Source organism: Ornithodoros turicata, chromosome 4 (assembly GCF_037126465.1).
Source record: "Ornithodoros turicata isolate Travis chromosome 4, ASM3712646v1, whole genome shotgun sequence".
Lineage (NCBI taxonomy): Eukaryota > Metazoa > Arthropoda > Arachnida > Ixodida > Argasidae > Ornithodoros > Ornithodoros turicata.
Genome location: NC_088204.1, coordinates 4,532,786 through 4,556,616, shown reverse-complemented (window position 1 = coordinate 4,556,616; position 23,831 = coordinate 4,532,786). Strand labels below are relative to the sequence as shown.

General features: G+C 47.3%; 5 protein-coding genes and 1 long non-coding RNA gene across 6 annotated transcripts; all 6 read left to right on the top strand.

The window, feature by feature from the left end:
- The first annotated feature begins 4,108 nt into the window (after positions 1 to 4,108).
- LOC135392645 (beta-1,3-galactosyltransferase 1-like) lies at positions 4,109 to 5,286 on the top strand. The gene has a single exon (XM_064623360.1). It carries the CDS (start codon positions 4,221 to 4,223, stop codon positions 5,235 to 5,237), a length of 1,017 nt encoding a protein of 338 aa, XP_064479430.1. The 5' UTR covers positions 4,109 to 4,220; the 3' UTR covers positions 5,238 to 5,286.
- Positions 5,287 to 6,930: 1,644 nt separating this feature from the next.
- Positions 6,931 to 8,038, top strand: LOC135392643 (beta-1,3-galactosyltransferase 1-like). Its single transcript, XM_064623359.1, has one exon. It carries the CDS (start codon positions 6,955 to 6,957, stop codon positions 7,978 to 7,980), a length of 1,026 nt encoding a protein of 341 aa, XP_064479429.1. The 5' UTR covers positions 6,931 to 6,954; the 3' UTR covers positions 7,981 to 8,038.
- Positions 8,039 to 10,072: 2,034 nt separating this feature from the next.
- Positions 10,073 to 11,142, top strand: LOC135392642 (beta-1,3-galactosyltransferase 1-like). Its single transcript, XM_064623358.1, has one exon. The coding sequence runs from the start codon at positions 10,077 to 10,079 to the stop codon at positions 11,085 to 11,087; it is 1,011 nt and encodes a 336-aa protein (XP_064479428.1). The 5' UTR covers positions 10,073 to 10,076; the 3' UTR covers positions 11,088 to 11,142.
- A 1,847-nt stretch (positions 11,143 to 12,989) lies between these two features.
- LOC135392641 (beta-1,3-galactosyltransferase 1-like) lies at positions 12,990 to 14,078 on the top strand. The gene has a single exon (XM_064623357.1). It carries the CDS (start codon positions 12,992 to 12,994, stop codon positions 14,015 to 14,017), a length of 1,026 nt encoding a protein of 341 aa, XP_064479427.1. The 5' UTR covers positions 12,990 to 12,991; the 3' UTR covers positions 14,018 to 14,078.
- Positions 14,079 to 16,122: 2,044 nt separating this feature from the next.
- On the top strand, positions 16,123 to 17,220 carry LOC135392640 (beta-1,3-galactosyltransferase 1-like). Its single transcript, XM_064623356.1, has one exon. The coding sequence runs from the start codon at positions 16,149 to 16,151 to the stop codon at positions 17,172 to 17,174; it is 1,026 nt and encodes a 341-aa protein (XP_064479426.1). The 5' UTR covers positions 16,123 to 16,148; the 3' UTR covers positions 17,175 to 17,220.
- Positions 17,221 to 21,176: 3,956 nt separating this feature from the next.
- On the top strand, positions 21,177 to 22,389 carry LOC135390765 (uncharacterized). Its single transcript, XR_010421815.1, has 2 exons — positions 21,177 to 21,504; positions 21,590 to 22,389. It is a non-coding gene; the product is annotated as an uncharacterized LOC135390765 (long non-coding RNA).
- Positions 22,390 to 23,831: the final 1,442 nt, after the last annotated feature.

The window sequence follows — 23,831 nt, the reverse complement described above, 5'->3', positions numbered from 1 at the left end:
TCTGCTGCAGGGTAGTGTTACTATAGTGTTACGGCCAGTTATGCGGCCGGTCTTCTTCTTCTTCTTCTACCAATGAGATAATGGCCGTGAGCCACCATAAGGGAGATTGGCCAGGACAAAAGGGCGTAATTACGTGTGCGTGTGTGTGGTAGTAATGAGATGTAAGACAAACATGGACCTTGTTCATCAACTTCTTCTCTCTGATGGCTGCGTTCAAGAACGAACTCCAGGGTAAAGTCACATGACAGAGTTGTACCACGTGACCGTGGGAGTAGGGGAACCCTCGAGTAGGTCCTGGAACGGACGTGATCGAGTACGATTCTCGACATGGCGACAGCAGGCGACAGTGACATTTGGACCCCGGGACATCAGAACCGCTCATCGCTGCTTCGCTTTCGTGTGACGGTGTTGACTTCGTCATGGGGTCATCTGCGTGTGTTCGAAAAGCATTCACGTCGTGAATTAGGGGTATTTACCGCGCATTCCGAGAAACGGTAGCGCTGCGCTACCGTTCGAAAGCGTTAGTGTTTAATAGTAGCAAAAAAAAAAAAAAATGTTGTGCCTCGTCTATTTTTTTTAGGTGTAAAGGTTCTTGAGCTGGGATTTTTCTCCTTCATCTATGATTGGTATTAGGCACAACGCCCAGCACTTTAATAAATATATTGGCTCTACCTCAGCTCTTCAGTGCGCTTCGGTAAATGTCATTTGCGGAATGCTTATATTTCCTTCCGTATAAGGTGAAGTTCTGGGACCCTTTCTTTCGTGAGATGTCATTTCACGGCGTGATGGCTATTAAAAATTTGACAAACTTTAATTGGCCAAAAATTAGGTGGATCGGTTCGGGCCTTAAAAAATGCATCACTCCCTAGACGAACTCTATATAGTGCCTAGAGTTTATCTGGGGACCGTATCTAAGAACTGAGTTTATCTTTAACTAGAATTTACCGTTATCCATATAGGAACACACCCAGTGTCGAAATAAATAATAATATTTTTAAAAAGATCCTCTCCAGTGGACTTTTTTGGATAAAACCCGGATATTTTTTGGAGAATATATACGAGACTAGAAATGTGACACAGAGAAAAAGCAAATGTGTTTTGCTGTTCTTTATTTCGGTTGATCTCTCATAGTTTTGGATTATGGAACTGCCTGTCCCAGCAACATTGTATCAATTTCTAGAGTTTTCCTAAAAGTGGAGTTCCACGCACGCGTGGTTGAATGGTGTGGATCCTACACGCCTGGATTATAGTGAACCCTCGTTAATATGACCCCCGATAATCTGACCTACGCGCTTTACGACCATACTCCTGGGGAACAATGCAGTGAAACCTCTGCAAATCTCCCCCTTTAATATGACAATTCCGCATTATGACCAAAATTTTCGGGAACGACCATGGTCATAATAACGAGGGTTCACTGTATACAGTGAACCCTCGTTAATATGACCCCCGATAATCTGACCTACGCGCTTTACGACCATACTCCTGGGGAACAATGCAGTGAAACCTCTGCAAATCTCCCCCTTTAATATGACAATTCCGCATTATGACCAAAATTTTCGGGAACGACCATGGTCATAATAACGAGGGTTCACTGTAGCTGTCGCGTTTCGACGCACTTTAGTTACAGTGCTTCCAGGAAGCGGAAGAAAGCTTCTCCCTGAATGGGCAGAAGTAGAATGGAAGCGGGAAAAAGTTCAATCTGGAAAGTTATAAGTTAAAAAGTTCATTTAAAAAGTTACAAGGTTAAAAAAGTTAAGAGCTAATAACGTTGCGCGTACCTGGGCTTTTGGAAACAGCCAACACTACAAGAAAATAAATCGGGAGTTTTCCGTGTGAGGTTGAATTCAGATTGTCTTTCACATCGCATCTGGAGTAGACCTCTAAAAAATCCGGATAAAATTATGTGGATAAAAGCCCCAAAAAAATCCACCGGCTAAAACCCGTGTGGACTAAATCCAAATAACCCTGAACACACTTGTACCTGTGTCGTGTACAAATTCAGCGATGTTTACGAGAACGCTGTGAACGAAAATTACGACATTTGCAAATACATGCTTGTCCAAAGCCACAGTTGTCTTATACAGGGTGTCGAACCGAAACGTTTTTCGTTCCGGTTTTCGTTCCGGTTACATCATAAACGATCCGGTACCGGTTCTGCTCCGGAGCAAAAAAATAACGGTTCATACCGGTTTTTAACCGGTTCCGCTTCTGCTGGGAATATTCATCCCCACAAAAAAAAATCAATGTTACAAAATGTAAACCCGTTTATTCCGCATACATGGTATTTAATATTAATAGACAGCTGTGAAATTGGTAGCTCCTGGTCCCTGTAGGTTACTGTCTGTTCAAATGGGCTTTCTCCTTTCTTGAAGCACGTGCTACAAACGGACTTGTTTGTCGTGATGTCATACGTAAAGTACTTTCTTGCTGGATTGGAGCGATCGCGTCCCATCTGAATGTCTGTTGCTACTGTCTAGCCAGCAAGCACTACCGCACGAGTAGGACGCAAATCGAGGAACACCTTCACACACAAACGCGCTCGGCGGCTCCGTTTTATTTTCTTCGTGTCCTGTCCACAAAAGAGTTGCCACTTCGCACGGGCTTGCCCTCGCGTATACGTAAATGCATTCAACTTAGCTGCTCTCAAACAAGGGACGCGTTGCGCGACATTACCGATAAAGAAGCTGTTATGCAGCCCCCTTGGGTCGCTGTTTAGTTGAGGAGAGTTTGCGGGGATCAAATTAAAACGAACACTACGGCACATTGCTAGAGAGTCACATTTACCTCTAAGCAGACTTGTACGTAACGGGTAACGGGTAATTGCGTTACTAGTAATCAATTACTTTTTTGAGTAATTTGTAACGTAATCGATTACTTTTGGGGCCCAGTAATTTTTTGAGTAATTCAATTACAATTTTCAGTAATCAATTACCAAGTAATCGATTACTTGGAAACTAAAGAATCAACATTGTTCGGGACGACGCACACACACATATATGGGATGATTCACCGCCGCGAGATGACAAAACCAACTGCCCTCTGCAAGTTCGGTGCAAGGCAGCTGTCTTATCTCTAGGGCTTTTCCCGCAACAATTACTTACCCGAGGACCCCGAGGTCAATTGCCACAGTGTTCCGCACGTGTAGTGTATTTTTGAGTCCACTGTCCTCTCCCCATTCATGTGTACTATCTATCCGTAACCCGGCCTGTATGCAGTAAGTTGGACTGTAGGTTGTACCGTGAACCTGATGAGTCATTTGTGGGAGTTCCAGTTGGGACTCTTTTCACAGAACTCTCAAAACTCTCAACCTCTGGACACATTTTTCACAGAACTCTCGACCCCGATAACCCTTTCTTTTTGTGGATATCTTTCTTTCTATATCTTTTTTCTAGCTTTTTTTTATATCGTTTTCTCAGATATCGAAAGTAATTGGCAAAGTAACGCGTTACTTTTCAAGGCGTTACTTCATTACTTTTTCCGGCAAGTAATTTGTAACGGTAAAAAATTACTTTTTCGTACAAGGTAACGGTAACGGTAATCAATTACTTTTTTTTAGTAACGTGTACAAGTCTGCCTCTAAGTCTGTGTGCGTGCGCGAACGATAAACCATTACAAAGGGAGCCTAAGGGTCATAGTATACCGACATACATTCCACCGTAACCGTAACCCTCGTATAGTATCCATGACATCACTTCAGAGCACACGACGTCTGTTTCATTCGCCTATCCGTAGTCCAAACCGGCGAAGTTTTTTCTTGGACCGAAAACCGTTAAATATTATTTTTCGGTTTCCCTCCTGAGCGAAAAAAACGTATACGGTTTCGATTCCGTTCCGGTTCGCACCAAAATAGCGTTTTTTTCCGGTTTTCGGTTCCGGTTTTCTGTTCGCTCCGACACCCTGGTCTTATAGTAACCTGGGATGGGACCTAGAACCTTCTAGCCCGCCATAGTTGTCTTGACAAGCCTTATCCACAGTTTCCATAAACACAGACAGGCCTATAGCCATGAGCATTTCACACCGCACTGACATTACGCCGTACGCCGATGGGAATCGTCGAAGAAGTGCTCCTTGATGGAAGAAGAAAGAAGACTTCGCCAACGTTCCACCCAGTGGTTCCACCATAGTTCCGGCTCACGGCCATCATCTCCTTGGAAGCAGAAGAAGAAGAAGAAGTAGTTCCACCACCTATCTCTGTGTTCTGTTTGTCTCCATTAAATATGTTACCACCCACGAAACGGGTCCATGTGGATAGTAAGTACTGTTGGAGTGCGATTCTGTTTATGGCTACTGCTTTTTATGTCTGGCGGATCACTCTACGGCACCCGACCGTCTTGCACATCGCAAGTCCCCTCCTAAGCAGCAACCTAAGCAAGTCGCTTCGATTCACTTCTCCGGAACCCGCGGAGAACACGACGGTGAACCCGACGACGGTGAACCCGCACCCTTACACGTTCATCATCAACAAGCCTAACCTATGTGAAACTCCCGAAGAAGTCCTTCTGGTCGTTGTCGTTATAACTGCACCTACACATTTCGATCGCCGAATCGCCATCCGTTCCTCATGGGGCCAGGCAAGCTTAGAACAAGGCTTCAAAGTCGCCTTTTTTATAGGGCTTCCGAAAGACAAGTCCGTCCAGCCCCTTATCGAGGCCGAAGCCGCCGTCTCCAAGGACATCATCCAAGAGAACTTCGTAGACACGTACGGGAACCTCACCTTGAAGTCCATCATGATGGTTCGTTGGATAACCGAGTACTGTTCGAAAGTCAACTTTGTGCTCAAGATAGACGATGACATGTTGTTGAACCCCCGGAACTTATGGGCGGAAGTGACGACCTCGTTACGGAATTTTACCATGGCTGCTTGGGGCGTTCTGGGGAAAGGTGTCAAGACGGATCGCAATCCTGTGAGCAAGTGGTACCTTTCCCACCGTATGTATAAGAGTGAAGTTCTTCCAGACTTGCTATTTGGACCAGCGTACATGTTCACCGGGGATTGTGCCCCTGCACTGTATAATCTCAGCTTTACGGTGCCTTTCTTTTGTCTGGAAGACGTCTATTTAACCGGGATGGTCGCCAAGAAGGCCGGTATACGTTTGATACATCATGCTGGTTTTTCTAACAAGCTCTCCCCCATCACTCAGCGCAATGGAAGTCGGCAAATAACTAGCCATGGCTACAAGCCGTTGGACATGCTGGCATCATGGAAGCGACGGCCTTTTTTGGTTGCAACATAGCTACGAATGACACAGTGAGGACACTTAATAAAAGCTCTCGGAGATTCAAGCACCGCCTGTTTCATTTGATGCCAATGTATACTGCAGCCGTAGTTCTTTCTAGGCCGTGCTTAAGGGTAAGGAGGAAAAGAACGCACCCTTTTGAGTGACAAAAACCTACCTCCAGAACTGTCGCGATTTACTGGGCCATTTCCTCGTGCTAGATATTGGCTCAATCGTTGTTCTGTATCCTCGTATTGCCAACTGTAGGATGGGACAAGCGTAAGCTTGCCCACATCGCGCTTCAAAAATAAAGCGCCGCCACGGACGTCACCTGTGGACCATAGCCATGTATTGGCATCGGGGCGCCACCTGGTGTATTGTCATCAAGCAAGAGAACTACACATGTTATTTTTCGGAAGTATTTTTCAAATACTTCATCACGGAGGCAATCTCATCTCACCCGGGTTAGCTCTTGCTGAGGAACTCTTTTTTTTTCCCCCGAAAATGCCCAGTATCGCAGTATCGCGTTGCCGCTCCAAATTTGTAGCGACGCTGGTTAATGCGCTACCATTTTGTGGAGTAGCCGGTAGCGGTATTCCGTTACTTGGTTCTATAGTGTCACGAAGCGAAATTGGCCGGCGAGTCTTCGAATAAACAGCAAACGGTTTATTAAACTACTTGGTAGCAAAAGCACAAGAGTGATAGCTCTCTGAACACAACTGAGTCCAAAGAATGAATGCTCCAGCCTGTAGCGCACAAGCATTTAAGCGTCGCACCGAAAAGTCTAGAAACTGCACGTGCGTTTGCCAGAGAGCAGGCGATGTGTCTGGAATCTTCTTGCTTCTTCTTCAGCACGCGCCGGGATGAGATGTACCGTTTCGTGCCTGCCCTGGAAGTTTCTCGAAGATGATTCGTGGCAATAGTAGCCGGTTCAGGCGGACATGCGCGATCTAGTTACCTTCGCTTCCGGCGAGTCATGGCAGCACTATCGGAAAATTGTTGTCTTTCTTTTGCTTTCCTTCCGCGCTCCAAGCAAGTGATGTAATCGGCGCCAGCCAGTAGAACACGCTAGCAAACGACAAAACCGTTATTTTAATGCGCAGGTACCTATAAATCTGTAGTAAGGTTGTCGAACCTTTTGACTGCCTGTATGACGCCCTGGGGAATGTGCGTCCTGGGCCGACTTCTAAGGGAACTGTGCCGACGTACGTCTGAATGCGTCAGTTTGGCCAATTACGCCACAGGTATATCTGGACCCCTTTGCGCTCGTTAGGATCCCCACTCTCATTGGCGCCAGTGCTGTCTCTCGGAGCATCACACACTGCGCCCTGGCAAGCCCTTTCATCATCACCACCACCACCACCACACACTGCGCTCTGTCATAGGGCTGTGGTAGCGGGTCTTGTATCGTTCATCGTGCTCTCCAACCGCTTCTAGGCACTTCCTTCCTACTCTCATACACTTTCACGTACACATACAGTCATACTTTTTGTCATGTACAGTCGTCATACGGATATTCCTACATACGTGCATACCCAGTTGTTCATGTATTAGTCACCATCACACGTCATATATATGTCACAAGTTACTTGGATTTGACCTGGCCTTAGTCCCTACGATTACTGCACAGACATAGACATAGACAAACATCGTTTGTCCCATTTGTCATGGCCAATCTCCCTTAGTGGCTCACGGCCATCAGGCCCTTGGAAGAAGAAGCAGAAGAAGAAGAAGAATGCGACCACGTTCTATACTGCTCATCTCTGTTCCGCTTGTCGCCGTGTTTCCACTCATGAATCGTGAACTTGTGAGATGTAAGTGTTTTTTCTGTGTGATTCAGTTTTTGTGTATCGCTATGCTCGTCTTCTGGCAGATCACTTTTGAGCACACGACCGTCTTGCACTTCGCTTACAACCAAAACAATTCACTTGGCATCGCTTATCCAGAACGCGCGGAGAACGCGACTGTAGTGAACCCGCACCCTTACATGTTCATCATCAACAAGCCGAAGCTGTGCGAAGCTCCCGGAGAAGTCCTTGTGGTCGTCGTCGTTATCACCGGATCAACGCATTTTGAGCAACGAATCGCCATCCGTGCCACCTGGGGAAGGGCAAGCTTACAACAAGGTTTCAAAGTCGCTAATTTCATTGGACTTCCGAAAGACAAGTCCATCCAGCCCCTTATCGAAGCCGAAGACTCCGTCTACAGGGACATCATCCAAGAGAACTTCACAGACACGTACGAGAACGGCACCCTCAAATCCATCATGATGGTTCGCTGGATAACCGAGTATTGCTCCAAAGCCAAGTTTGTGCTCAAGATAGACGATGACGTGATGTTGAACCCCCGGAACTTATGGGCGGAAGTGACGACGTCGTTACGAAATTTCACCATGACTGCTTGGGGTGTTCTGGCGAAAGGTCGAAAGCCGTTCCGCGATCCTTCTAGCAAATACTACCTTTCCCCCAGTATGTACAAGAGCGAAGTTCTTCCAGACATGCTATTTGGACCAGCGTACATGTTCACAGGAGACTGTGCCCCTGTGCTGTATAATCTCAGTTTTACGGTGCCTTTCCTTTGGCTCGAAGACATCTACTTAACCGGGATGGTCGCCAAGAAGGCCGGTATACTTTTGATAGATCATGCTGGTTTTTCTAACAGACGCAAGTTCAGTATTTGGTCCATGAGACGTCGGCAAATAACTAGCCATGGCTACAAGCCGTTGGATATGCTGAGATCATTGAGGCAATTCGCTTTTTAGTTGCAACATAGCTGCGAATGACACAGTGATGACACTGCGCTAATACACTTAATAAAAGCTCTCGGAGATTCAAGCACCGCCTGTTTCATTTGATGCCAATGTATATACTGCAGCCGTAGTTCTTTCTCGGCCGTGCTTAAGGGCAAGGAGGATAAGAGCGCACCCTTTTGAGCGACAAAAATCTACCTCCAGAACTGCCGTGATTTACTTGGCCATTTCCTCATGCTAGATCTTGGCTCAATCATTTTTCTGTCACCTGCCCTTGACGGGGCCATAACAGACCTCGTATTGCCAACTGTAGGATGGGACAAGCGTAAGCTTGCCCACATCGCGCTTCAAAAATAAAGCTCCGCCACGGACGCCACCTGTGGACCATAGCCATGTATTGGCATCAAGCAAGAGAACTACACATGTTATTTTTCGGAAGTATTTTTCAAATACTTCATCACGGAGGCAATCTCATCTCACCCGGGTTAGCTCTTGCTGAGGAACTCTTTCTTTTTTCCCTCGAAAATGCCCAGTATCGCAGTATCGCGTTGCCTCTCCAAATTTGTAGCGACGCTGGCTAATGCGCTACCATTTTGTGGAGTAGCCGGTAGCGGTATTCCGTTACTTGGTTCTATAGTGTCACGAAGCGAAATGGGCCGGCGAGTCTTCGAATAAACGGTTTATTAGACTACTTGGTAGCAAAAGCACAAGAGTGATAGCTCTCTGAACACAACTGAGTCCAAAGAATGAATGCTCCAGCCTGTAGCGCACAAGCATTTAAGCGTCGCGCCGAAAAGTCTAGAAACTGCATGTGCGTTTGCCAGAGAGCAGGCGATGTGTCTGGAATCTTCTTGCTTCTTCTTCAGCACGCGCCGGGATGAGATGTACCGTTTCGTGCCTGCCCTGGAAGTTTCTCGAAGATGATTCGTGGCAATAGTAGCCGGTTCAGGCGGACTTGCGCGATCTAGTTACCTTCGCTTCCGGCGAGTCATGGCAGCACTGTCGGAAAATTGTTGTCTTTCTTTTGCTTTCCTCCCGCGCCCCAAGGAAGTGATGTAATCGGCGCCAGCCAGTAGAACACGCTAGCAAACGACAAAACCGTTATTTTAATGCGCAGGTACCTATAAATCTGTAGTAAGGTTGTCGAACCTTTTGACTGCCTGTATGACGCCCTGGTGAATGTGCGTCCTGGGCCGACTTCTAAGGGAACTGTGCCGACGTACGTCTGAATGCGTCAGAGGAAAACCCGGGAAAAAAACCCAGACAGCACTGCCGGCTTCGGAAATGCAAAATGTAAGGCGCCGTGTCCATGGCCAATCTGCGTTTGGCTCACAGCCGTCGTCTTTTGAGAGGACGATGAAGACCACCACCGGAGAGAGAAGAAGAGATGAACTTCTCGTCTTTTCGTGGAACCCTAACCTCTGCAGCTCCAGGAAGACAGAGGTCTTGGTGACGAGAGCTCGATGCCTGGCGCTACCGCGAAATTTTTACCTCCACCATGCTGGACGTTCTTTGTCCCCTGCTTGCTCCCATTGTGGCCAGGATGAAACAACTGAACACTTTTTGCTAACCTGTTCTCAGTTTGGCCAATTACGCCACAGGTATATCTGGACCCCTTTGCGCTCGTTAGGAGCCCCACTCTCATTGGCGCCAGTGCTGCCTGTCGGAGCTTCACACACTGCGCTCTGTCATAGGGCTGTGGTAGCGGGTCTTGTATCGTTCATCGTGCTCTCCAACCGCTTCTATGCACTTCCTTCCTACTCTCATACACTTTCACGTACACACACATTCATACAGTCATACTTTTGGCCGTGTACAGTCGTCGTACGCATATTCCTACATACGTGCATACCCACTTGTTCATGTATTAGTCATCGTACATCACATATACTATGTCATAAGTTACTTGGGTCTGACCTGGCCTTAGTCCCTACCATATTACTGCACAGACATAGACATAGACAAACATCGTTTGTCCCATTTGTCATGGCCAATCTCCCTTAGTGGCTCACGGCCATCAGGTCCTTGGAAGAAGAAGAAGAAGAAGAAACGTCCGAGGTGACCATCTTTTGATTGGTAGAAGAAGAAGAAGCATGCGACCACGTTCTATGCTGTTCATTTCTGTTCCGTTTGTCGCCGTGTTTCCACTCATGAATCGTGAACTTGTGAGATGTAAGTGTTTTTTCTGTGTGATTCAGTTTTTGTGTATCGCTATGCTCGTCTTCTGGCAGATCACTTTAGAGCACACGGCCGTCTTGCACTTCGCTTACAACCAAAACAATTCACTTGGCTTCGCTTCTCCAGAACGCGCGGAGAACGCGACTGTAGTGAACCCGCACCCTTACATGTTCATCATCAACAAGCCCAAGCTGTGCGAAGCTCCCGGAGAAGTCCTTGTGGTCGTCGTCGTTATCACCGGATCAACGCATTTTGAGCAACGAATCGCCATCCGTGCCACCTGGGGAAGGGCAAGCTTACAACAAGGTTTCAAAGTCGCTAATTTCATTGGACTTCCGAAAGACAAGTCCATCCAGCCCCTTATCGAAGCCGAAGACTCCGTCTACGGGGACATCATCCAAGAGAACTTCACCGACACGTACGAGAACGGCACCCTCAAATCCATCATGATGGTTCGCTGGATAACCGAGTATTGCTCCAAAGCCAAGTTTGTGCTCAAGATAGACGATGACGTGATGTTGAACACCCGGAACTTATGGGCGGAAGTGACGACATCGTTACGAAATTTCACCATGACTGCTTGGGGTGTTCTGGCGAAAGGTCAAAAGCCGTTCCGCGATCCTTCTAGCAAATATTACCTTTCCCCCAGTATGTACAAGAGCGAAGTTCTTCCAGACATGCTATTTGGACCAGCGTACATGTTCACAGGAGACTGTGCCCCTGTGCTGTATAATCTCAGTTTTACGGTGCCTTTCCTTTGGCTCGAAGACATCTACTTAACCGGGATGGTCGCCAAGAAGGCCGGTATACGTTTGATAGGTCATGCTGGTTTTTCTAACAGACGCAAGTTCAGTATTTGGTCCATGAGACGTCGGCAAATAACTAGCCATGGCTACAAGCCGTTGGATATGCTGAGATCATTGAGGCAATTCGCTTTTTAGTTGCAACATAGCTGCGAATGACACAGCGAAGACACTTAATAAAAGCTCTCGGGAGATTCAAGCACCGCCTGTTTCATTTGATGCCAATTTGCTGCAGCCGTAGTTCTTTCTCGGCCGTGCTTAAGGGCAAGGAGGATAAGAGCGCACCCTTTTGAGCGACAAAAATCTACCTCCAGAACTGCCGTGATTAACTTGGCCATTTCCTCATGCTAGATATTGGCTCAATCATTTTTCTGTCACCTGCCCTTGACGGGGCCATAACAGACCTCGTATTGCCAACTGTAGGATGGGACAAGCGTAAGCTTGCCCACCATCGCGCTTCAAAAATAAAGCGCCGCCACGGACGTCACCTGTGGACCATAGCCATGTATTGGCATCGGGGCGCCACCTGGTGTATTGTCATCAAGCAAGAGAACTACACATGTTATTTTTCGGAAGTATTTTTCAAATACTTCATCACGGAGGCAATCTCATCTCACCCGGGTTAGCTCTTGCTGAGGAACTTTTTTTTTTTTTTCAGAAAATGCCCAATATCGCAGTATCGCGTTGCCTCTTCAAATTTGTAGCGACGCTGGTTAATGCACTACCATTTTGTGGAGTAGCCGGTAGCGGTATTCCGTTACTTGGTTCTCGTGGCCGGTTCAGGCGGACTTGCGCGATCTAGTTACGTTCGCTTCCGGCGAGGCATGGCAGCACTGTCGCAAAATTGTTGTCTTTCTTTTGCTTTCCTCCCGCGCCCCTAGGAAGTGATGTAATCGGCGCCAGCCTGTAGAACACGCTAGCAAACGACAAACCCGTTATTTTAATGCGCAGGTACCTACCTATAAATCTGCAGTAAGGTTGTCAAACCTTTTGACTGCCTGTTTGACGCCGTGGTGAATATGCGACCTGGGCCGACTTCTAAGGGAACTGTGCCGACATACGTCTGAATGCGTCAGAGGAAAACCCGGGAAAAAAACCCAGACAGCAGTGCCGGCTTGGGAAATGCAAAATGTAAGGCGCCGTGTCCATGGCCAATCTGCGTTTGGCTCACAGCCGTCGTCTTTTGAGAGGACGATGAACACCACCACCAGAGAGAGAAGAAGAGATGAACATCTCGTCTTTTCGTGGAACCCTAACCTCTGCAGCTCCAGGCAGACAGAGGTCTTGGTGACGAGAGCTCGATGCCTGGCGCTACCGCCAAATTTTTACCTCCACCGTGCTGGACGGTCTTTGTCCCCTGCTTGCTCCCATTGTGGCCAGGATAAAACAACTGAACACTTTTTGCTAACCTGTTCTCAGTTTGGCCAATTACGCCACAGGTATATCTGGACCCCTTTGCGCTCGTTAAGAGCCCCACTCTCATTGGCGTCAGTGCTGTCTGTCGGAGCTTCACACACTGCGCCCTTAAAAGTCGGCCCAGGACGACATTCCCCCAGGGCGTGAGTCGTGACGTTGCCCATATACGTGAGGCCGACAACGGCAAGCCCTATCGCTACCACCACCACCACACACTGCGCTCTGTCATAGGGCTGTGGTAGCGGGTCTTGTATCGTTCATCGTGCTCTCCAACCGCTTCTAGGCACTTCCTTCCTACTCTCATACACTTTCACGTACGCACACATTCATACAGTCATACAATTGGCCGTGTACAGTCGTCATACGCATATTCCTACATACGTGCATACCCACTTGTTCATGTATTAGTCATCATCACACGTCATACATATGTCACAAGTTACTTGGATCTGACCTAGCTGGCCTTAGTCCCTACGATTACTGCACAGACATAGACATAGACAAACATCGTTTGTCCCATTTGTCATGGCCAATCTCCCTTAGTGGCTCACGGCCATCAGGTCCTTGGAAGAAGAAGAAGAAACGTCCGAGGTGACCATCTTTTGATTGGTAGAAGAAGAAGAAGCATGCGACCACGTTCTATGCTGTTCATCTCTGTTCCGTTTGTCGCCGTGTTTCCACTCATGAATCGTGAACTTGTGAGATGTAAGTGTTTTTTCTGTGTGATTCAGTTTTTGTGTATCGCCATGCTCGTCTTCTGGCAGATCACTTTAGAGCACACGGCCGTCTTGCACTTCGCTTACAACCAAAACAATTCACTTGGCTTCGCTTCTCCAGAACGCGCGGAGAACGCGACTGTAGTGAACCCGCACCCTTACATGTTCACCATCAACAAGCCTAAGCTGTGCGAAGCTCCCGGAGAAGTCCTTGTGGTCGTTGTCGTTATCACCGGATCAACGCATTTTGAGCAACGAATCGCCATCCGTGCCACCTGGGGAAGGGCAAGCTTACAACAAGGTTTCAAAGTTGCTAATTTCATTGGACTTCCGAAAGACAAGTCCATCCAGCCCCTTATCGAAGCCGAAGACTCCGTCTACAGGGACATCATCCAAGAGAACTTCACCGACACGTACGAGAACGGCACCCTCAAATCCATCATGATGGTTCGCTGGATAACCGAGTATTGCTCCAAAGCCAAGTTTGTGCTCAAGATAGACGATGACGTGATGTTGAACACCCGGAACTTATATGCGGAAGTGACGACGTCGTTACGAAATTTCACCATGACTGCTTGGGGTGTTCTGGCGAAAGGTCGAAAGCCGTTCCGCGATCCTTTCAGCAAATATTACCTTTCCCCCAGTATGTACAAGAGCGAAGTTCTTCCAGACATGCTATTTGGACCAGCGTACATGTTCACAGGAGACTGTGCCCCTGTGTTGTATAATCTCAGTTTTACGGTGCCTTTCCTTTGGCTCGAAGACATCTACTTAACCGGGATGGTCGCCAAGAAGGCCGGTATACGTTTGATAGGTCATGCTGGTTTTTCTAACAGACGCCAGTTCAGTATTTGGTCCATGAGACGTCGGCAAATAACTAGCCATGGCTACAAGCCGTTGGATATGCTGAGATCATGGATGCGATTCGCTTTTTAGTTGCAACATAGCTGCGAATGACACAGCGAAGACACTTAATAAAAGCTCTCGGGAAATTCAAGCACCGCCTGTTTTATTGATGCCAATGTACTGCAGTCGTAGTTCCTTCTCGACCGTGCTTAAGGGAAAGGGGGGGAAACGCGCACCCTTTTGAGCGACAAAAATCTACCTCCAGAACTGCCGTGATTTAGTGGGTCATTTTCTCGTGCTAGATATTTCGCTCAATCATTTTTCTGTCAACTGTCCTTGAGGGGGCCATAACAGACCTCCTATTGCCAACTGTAGGATGGGACAAGCGTAAGCTTGCCCACATCGCGCTTCAAAAATAAAGCTCCGCCACGGACGCCACCTGTGGACCATAGCCATGTATTGGCATCGGGGCGCCACCTGGTGTATTGTCATCAAGCAAGAGAACTACACATGTTATTTTTCGGAAGTATTTTTCAAATACTTCATCACGGAGGCAATCTCATCTCACCCGGGTTAGCTCTTGCTGAGGAACTCTTTTTTTTTTCCCCGAAAATGCCCGGTATCGCAGTATCGCGTTGCCTCTCCAAATTTGTAGCGACGCTGGTTAATGCGCTACCATTTTGTGGAGTAGCCGGTAGCGGTATTCCGTTACTTGGTTCTATAGTGTCACGAAGCGAAATGGGCCGGCGAGTCTTCGAATAAACAGCAAACGGTTTATTAAACTACTTGGTAGCAAAAGCACAAGAGTGATAGCTCTCTGAACACAACTGAGTCCAAAGAATGAATGCTCCAGCCTGTAGCGCACAAGCATTTAAGCGTCGCACCGAAAAGTCTAGAAACTGCACGTGCGTTTGCCAGAGAGCAGGCGATGTGTCTGGAATCTTCTTGCTTCTTCTTCAGCACGCGCCGGGATGAGATGTACCGTTTCGTGCCTGCCCTGGAAGTTTCTCGAAGATGATTCGTGGCAATAGTAGCCGGTTCAGGCGGACTTGCGCGATCTAGTTACCTTCGCTTCCGGCGAGTCATGGCAGCACTGTCGGAAAATTGTTGTCTTTCTTTTGCTTTCCTCCCGCGCTCCAAGGAAGTGATGTAATCGGCGCCAGCCAGTAGAACACGCTAGCAAACGACAAAACCGTTATTTTAATGCGCAGGTACCTATAAATCTGCAGTAAGGTTGTCGAACCTTTTGACTGCCTGTTTGACGCCCCGGTGAATGTGCGCCCTGGGCCGACTTCTAAGGGAACTGTGCCGACGTACGTCTGAATGGAAAACCCGGGAAAAAACCCCAGACAGCACAGCCGGCTTGGGAAATGCAAAATGTAAGGCGCCGTGTCCATGGCCAATCTGCGTTTGGCTCACAGCCGTCGTCTTTTGAGAGGACGATGAACACCACCACCAGAGAGAGAAGAAGAGATGAACATCTCGTCTCTTCGTGGGACCCTAACCTCTGCAGCTCCAGGCAGACAGAGGCCTTGGTGACGAGAGCTCGATGCCTGGCGCTACCGCTAAACTTTTTACTTCCACCGTGCTGGACGGTCTTTGTCCCCTGCTTGCTCCCATTGTGGCCAGGATGAAACAACTGAACACTTTTTGCTAACCTGTTCTCAGTTTGGCCAATTACGCCACAGGTATATCTGGACCCCTTTGCGCTTGTTAGGAGCCCCACTCTCGTTGGCGCCAGTGCTGTATGTCGGAGCTTCACACACTGCGCTCTGTCATAGGGCTGTGGTAGCGGGTCTTGTATCGTTCGTCGTGCTCTCCAACCGCTTCTAGGCACTTCCTTCGTACTCTCATACACTTTCACGTACACACACATTCATACAGTCATACTTTTGGCTGTGTATAGTCGTCATACGCATATTCCTACATACGTCATACCCACTTGTTCATGTATTAGTCATCGTACATCACATATACTATGTCATAAGTTACTTGGGTCTGACCTGGCCTTAGTCCCTACCATATTACTGCACAGACATAGACATAGACAAACATCTTTCGCCCCTATTGTCCTGGCCACTCTTCCTTAGTGGCTCACGGCCATCAGGTCCTTGGAAGAAGAAGAAGAAACGTCCGAGGTGACCATCTTTTGATTGGTAGAAGTGGCTAACGGCCATTGCCCTGAGGTAGAAGAAGAAGAAGAAGAAGAAGAAGAAGAAGCATGCGACCACGTTCGATACTGCTCATCTCTGTTCCGTTTGTCGCCGTGTTTCCACTCATGAATCGTGAACTTGTGAGATGTAAGTGTTTTTTCTGTGTGATTCAGTTTTTGTGTATCGCTATGCTCGTCTTCTGGCAGATCACTTTAGAGCACACGGCCGTTTTGCACTTCGCTTACAACCAAAACAATTCACTTGGCTTCGCTTCTCCAGAACGCGCGGAGAACGCGACTGTAGTGAACCCGCACCCTTACATGTTCATCATCAACAAGCCTAAGCTGTGCGATGCTCCCGGAGAAGTCCTTGTGGTCGTCGTCGTTATCACTGGATCAACGCATTTTGAGCAACGAATCGCCATCCGTGCCACCTGGGGAAGGGCAAGCTTACAACAAGGTTTCAAAGTCGCTAATTTCATTGGACTTCCGAAGGACAAGTCCATCCAGCCCCTTATCGAAGCCGAAGACTCAGTCTACAGGGACATCATCCAAGAGAACTTCACCGACACGTACGAGAACGGCACCCTCAAATCCATCATGATGGTTCGCTGGATAACCGAGTATTGCTCCAAAGCCAAGTTTGTGCTCAAGATAGACGATGACGTGATGTTGAACCCCGGGAACTTATGGGCGGAAGTGACGTCGTCGTTACGAAATTTCACCATGACTGCTTGGGGTGTTCTGGCGAAAGGTCGAAAGCCGTTCCGCGATCCTTCTAGCAAATATTACCTTTCCCCCAGTATGTACAAGAGCGAAGTTCTTCCAGACATGCTATTTGGACCAGCGTACATGTTCACAGGAGACTGTGCCCCTGTGCTGTATAATCTCAGTTTTACGGTGCCTCTCCTTTGGCTCGAAGACATCTACTTAACCGGGATGGTCGCCAAGAAGGCCGGTATACGTTTGATAGGTCATGCTGGTTTTTCTAACAGACGCAAGTTCAGTATTTGGTCCATGAGACGTCGGCAAATAACTAGCCATGGCTACAAGCCGTTGGATATGCTGAGATCATTGAGGCAATTCGCTTTTTAGTTGCAACATAGCTGCGAATGACACAGCGAAGACACTTAATAAAAGCTCTCGGGAGATTCAAGCACCGCCTGTTTCATTTGATGCCAATGTATACTGCAGCCGTAGTTCTTTCTCGGCCGTGCTTAAGGGCAAGGAGGATAAGAGCGCACCCTTTTGAGCGACAAAAATCTACCTCCAGAACTGCCGTGATTTACTTGGCCATTTCCTCATGCTAGATATTTCGCTCAATCATTTTTCTGTCAACTGTCCTTGAGGGGGCCATAACAGACCTCGTATTGCCAACTGTAGGGTGGGACATGCATAAGCTTGCGCACATCCTACACTGTTAAAACAGAACTTCACCGCATAGCACGCTCCTAGCCAACCGTCATTCCGAATGATATCATTCTGTGCATTGATTTGTTGAAAATGAGAGGAGGCGCCTATCTGGGACAGATTATCTTGTCCCAGATAGGCGCCTCCCCCCTCTTTTGAACAAATCATGACACAGAATGATATCATTCGGTATGATGGTTGGTCAGGAGCGTGCTATGTGGTGAAGTTCTGTTTTAACAGTGTAGTTCACCGTAGTTCCATAGGATTTGAACCCGGGTACCTCCCAGTCTCTTAGAAATGAACTTCAGCGCATAGCACGCCCCTAGCCAACCATGATCTCGAATGACATCGTTAGCTCCGCTGATTTGCTGAAAACGGGTGGAGTACGCCTGTTTTGTGACGCTTATGAACAGCATTAGTGTCACAGAAAAAAAAGAAGAAAAAAAAGAACGTGCGCTTCCGGTTTTCAACAAATCGGGGCAAATAACGATATCATTCGAGATTCTGGTTGGCAAGGAGCGTGTCAGAGCAGGATGGGAGAAGCGTAAGCTTGCCCACATTCTAGTTCCCCATAGCCATATCGGGCTTCAAAAGTAAAGCGCCGCCATGGACGCCACCTGTGTATCAGAGCCGTTTATATATACGGCTCTGCTGTGTATTGTCATCAAGCGCCACCTGTGGCGCGCAAGGGCTACAGAGATCGGGAAAAGGGAAAGGCTATATCGCCAGGAATTACTATATTATTCTCAATATATTGTTCAGCGTGGCGATTCCGACCTTTGAAAGATTTGAAGCTTGGAAGACCACACCCTTAAAAATGAAGTTCTACCGCATAGCACGCACCCAGCCAAACCATCATCTCGAATGATATCGTTATCTGTCCCGATTTGTTGAAAACGGGAGGCATACGCCTTTTTTGTGACACTTATGCTGTTCATAATTGTCACAGAAAAGGCGTACGCCTACCGTTTTCAACAAATAATAAACAGATAACGGTATCATTCGTGATAATGGTTGGCGCAGAGCGTGCTATGCGGTGAAGTTCATTTTTAAGAGCGCACTTGAATGACACCTGTAGCATGTCGAAATAAACAACAGTGTAATTGAAAGAATGAGTGTGACTTCTTTCGCCAAATTTGTGAGCAGTTTGATTGTAAAGATCAGCACAGCAAGCCCGATAATGTCTTTTTGTCATTTCTTTTTCTCTCCAGTTTATATCTGCCCCCCCCCCCACTTTTTTTTTTTAGGGAATAGCAAGCCGGCGTGCTGCATGGCTGACCTTCACCCTTTCTTTTTTTCTCCCAATAAATCCCCCCTGGTATATTCTTTTATCACGAAATTTCATCTCCTCTCCCAATGACGACACCTGAAGAGAGACTCTATGATAACCATAGATTGAGAAGTTACCCGTCAAAAAGAACTCGTTACAAGTTAAGTTACCATGTGCTAAATGTCACTAAGTTAATAACGAAGTTCTTCAGCCTGAAATGTAACTCGCAGTTACTGAGTTACTTCCAAGTTACTCCGGACACAAAATAGCATTACGCAGTTGAGTTAGACCTTGAGTTGCCTGCGGAGGAGAGCAACACGCATAGATCGTTTTCGTTTATCTCCAACAATAGACATCTCCCTGTTTGTAAACAAATGACGTCATAGTGTTCGGCAGCGCCAAAATTTTGTAGAATTGAACTAGGCTCTGAACGAGGTGAACGGTGAACTACGAACGATGAACTACGAGGGGGTGAACAAGGTCGCGCCCGAAAGCCACGGTCTAGAGAGGATTAGGATATGGTCCCAGGGACGCGACCCTCGGCCCTACTTTTCTTTCAGTGGGGGGCAGCGAACAAGTGCCAGTTCGTTGAACCCAGCCCTCTCCTTCCGATTTTTTTCGGTTTCAGTTTGTCTACCAATGACATGATGACGTTTCTCTGGTAGAGGAACGCTTACATCTTACTCCCTGTGAGGGCACACCGGTTCAGCTTCATTTCAATGGCAGCGGTTCTTACTTCCTGAATAAAATACTGTCATTGATTAAATGTCACGTTTAATGGCAAAGAATGGCATGAAGGAACCGGAGAGAAAGCAAGAAATTATGTGGACGTGAGTGAAAAGCGAGTTAAAAATAACTTCGAACTTAACTTAATTTACTTTGGCAAAGTTGCCTGAAAGAGGAACGAGTTCCTCTGAAAGTTACCCCGGCGAAAAAGTACCGAGTTAAGTTAAGAGTTACCAAAAAAAAAAGGAACTTAGTTACAGTAACGAGTTATCTCGAACTCTGATTGTAACTCAACAACCACGAAAGATGAAAGTCACTGAAAAGGTTAGGTTCCAGACTCAGAACATCAGTTTCTCTCTTGCTCAACAACCATATCAACCGCGGCAGACCACCAAACGATTTCGATTTGACTGCCATACAAAATCCACAACGGGAGTAGACAATTTAGTAAGAATTCTGGAAAAAGTTTGTCTTCCTGACTTGCAGCGAGAACTAGCTCTCCAACGCCAGCAAGAACGGGTATATCACGGCCACACCTATAAACAGATGTGACCGCGTGGCAGATTGAATTGTGCGAACGAAATATGATGCAGCAGGCGACGTTGGGGCTTCGCATGAATGCGTTGGACACACAAAAGCCTTCAACCATATATATAGTCGCGCCGTCCTATAGAATAATAACGACGCTTTCTGTACAAAAACGCAGCAGCAATTCGATTTCAATAGAATTCTGCTGCATCTGGACAGAGCAGATAAGCAACGGCGCTTCTGCTTAGTTCCTACGTTCCGCAGGGTCTACGGGAGGAGGGCTATGAAGAATGGATGCCATGTCGTGTATGACCGCCGCCTCTTCGCTCTAACATCGGCCGCGCAGTCAAACCATTTTCCGTTGTAACCATGTCGCAGACGACTGGAATTCTCCGGGAAAAGCTGAGGGGAAAGGCGACGCCTTTCGCATACGAGAAACGTAAGCAGCTTGCGATCCTTATGGTCCTCTTTTTGGGCGTCTGCATCTATTTCATCGTTCGGCTGAACAGAGCAGCGTCTCAGCTCAGACACCACTTAGGCGTCTTCAGTCATGCCGTCGCAGTACACGCAGCAAAAGGAATGGCTGTTCAGAATTCTTCGACCGACGTCAATGACCTGGAACCTCACAATTAGAACTTCAGCTTCGACAGGTCTACACGATGCATCGACGAACCCTTACGTTAATTCCAAAGAGTAGTAAGGTTCGTTACGAAAGGAACTTTAAGGAAAGCGTACCCTGCGTTGAAACCTGCGGGCAAAACAACTTAGAAGGAGTCTTCAAAGTCGGCGTCTTTATTGGAAGTCCAGGTTGCAAGACCATCTAGTTGGTTATCGTAGCAGATCAATCTGTACGAGGATGTCAAAGACAGGAAATGACTTCAAAGACACGTATTACCAGCACGTCTGCTTTCAAGTTTATCGTGGTGCAATGTAGCCATTTATACGCTGAAAATCGACGTGCTTGATTGGATGATTGATTGACGTGATTTTGGACGTCCAGGTACTCCGGGAGTTTCATTTCGTGGATGCGACAGCGACCTTCAACGCTCATTGCGGTCGAAGTAGAAGAATATCAGTCTCGAAGCTCGTGCTGTGTTTCTGGTCAGGATTGTAGCCTGACCACCTAGCCCCCACCACCGTACCCGTCTCTACAACGCCCGCCCGCCCCCCTGGAACTATACTCCCCTCTCCTACCCCTGGCCAATCGCCCGGTGTGGCTAAGGGCCATCTCCTTTGTGGCTGAAGAAGAAGAAGAAGAAGATGGATGTGTTCTGCGTGAAATGCGTGTGTTGAGAAGTAAACTTCTGTCACTTATAGTTTTGATTATAGGAACCTACGTGCTCTTGCAACTCAACATCTTGAAGCTCACATTCGGCCAGCGCTATTTTCTTCGTCCGGTCTCGGCCTCCACCGAACGCCCGGCCAACATGGGTGGAGGGAACCCATACCCCTATAGCTTTGTTATCAACGAGACCCAGCTATGTAAATCAGGTGAAGACCAAGTTCTTGTCGTCGTTCTCGTAGTATCCAAATCCACGAATTTCGCACAACGATCATGCATTCGCTCGACTTGCAGGGGACGTACCTGCCTAGACCACGGCTTCAAGATGGCTTTATTACATGGACATCCTGGAGACAACGCCAGCCAATCCTTAATTATCGCGGATGACGGCATCTACTACCAGGACCTGATCCAGGAAGCCTTTAGAGACACGTACAGGAACCTCACTCTCAAGTCCATCATGATGGTACGTTGGCTAACCGAGCACTGCTCCCAGGCTCAGTTCGCATTGAAGGTCGACGACGACATTTTGCTGAACGCATGGGGTTTATGGGTAGAAGTCAAGACGTCGTTACGGCGCTTCACCATGACGGCTTGGGGCATTGTGGCGCAAGGTTACAAGCCGTACCGCGATCCTTTAAACAAGTGTTACCTTCCCGGTACTAGAGCGAAATCTTACCAACCTTCCTACGTGGACCGGCATACCTTTTCACCGGAGATTGTGCACCTGTGCTCTACAATCACACTTTTACCGTACCATACCTTCCGCTCGAAGGCGTCTACCTGACAGGGATAGTGACAAAGAAGGCTGAAGCCCGTCTGGTACGTCATTACAGGCTTCTTCGGTGAAAACATATCATTCAGTCTGTGTTCCGAACCCCGGTGGATTGCCAGGCACGGGTTCAAGCCTGTAAGGCTGCTGAAGGCGTGGGGCAGGTTGCCCGGGAAGAATCGAAGCTTTCGATGCAACATAAATGTGAATGCATAGCAGAGATCGCGTGGCTGGTCTGATACTTGACCACGCAAAGGAACCATCTTTATTGGGACTCCGACGAATTAAGTGTTTCTTCCGAATAAACTGCTCTGCTGCCTTACGCTGACTTTTATTCGATGTGTGGGGGAAGCCCCGCGAATAAGTTTCCCACATTTCAATGCTGCTCGCAGTTCTTAACTTTCACGTGTGAAAGGTAACGTTATAGTCACTGCAGATGGTGCAAAACTGTATGCAGATAAACGTATACGAGAAAGAATATGGCGTCTTGGCGTAATTTTATGCATCCATATAAACGGAGGGCACCATAAATCCCTGGACACCCTTATATCACTACGTAATGGACAGAGTCCGTGAAAGGAGGTCACAAAGCAGGAAACTACCATCGCGTAAGTAACCTGGGAACGCCAGAGGTGTGCACGCTTACCTACTGTTCCCCAATAGGGTCGTCGTGACAGATTCAGCGGGCGATGGCGAAACGGCTTAAAAAGGCGGGACAGCAAATGACGTCCTTAGACCATGCTCTGCTCACTATTCTGCGTCACAAAAAAGCTCTCCAGGTATAGCTTACTCGGAGGACTAACAAGTTGACTGTAGCCGAGTAGACACAACCAAGCCATTCCTGCTGCCATGCGTTTTGTGTGTGTGTGTGACGCTTTTTATTTTTATTTTCTTAGTTTATTTATTTTTTAGTATTTATCATTTATTTTTTTAGTTTATTAGTATTTACTTTCTTATTCACTCCGACTGACGTACGTGACCGCAGCGACGACGCAGCTATATAGGTAGAACCCGATTGGCCCACAGTTTGAGTCGAGGCCATCGCCCGATTTCGACAGGTTTTCGTGCAGATTGTTGCTAGCTCCAGTTATAGCACGCCGGTACAAACGGGTTTAGTCAACAACCATTCGTAGATACAAACGGCATATGATAGCAGAGAATAACAACACACGCGCTCACAGTAGTCTTGTATGCTGTTGTTGTTGTTGATGCTGTTAAGATGGAGCTACACTCATCCAAAGACGACGCACAAACTGCTGGCAGAAATGTGAGCTCATACTGTAGTATAGGATACAGAGTATAGATAAGAATATGTAATAAACTCGAGAAGAACGATCGGCCAGCTTGAAAAGTAATGCGCTGTCGCACGTTGCCTTGCAAACGAAACGAGATATTCGAATGAAAAAATAATAAATAAATAAATAAAAATATAAAAATCTCAAATGTTCCCCCAATTTTCGTTTCATTCATTCATGTCGTGTCGTTGTTTTTCTTCACAATTTTATTTTTTACAATGAATCTTTTTATTTATTCATTTTTTGCTTCAGAAGCGTACATTTACTTTTCAAGGTAGTAGGTCGTGTCAGTGGATTGTCGATTTCTGTCGTTACTGACTGCCTCAATTGATCTTAGGTTACGCACATTACGTAGCATGCTGTCCTATAGTGTGGACCCTCACTTCACGTAATATAAGAAACATCCTGGATAGTCCCTCGCACATAGCACGGCATATCGCGAAGGGTTATATGTTGCGAAGAGATGACC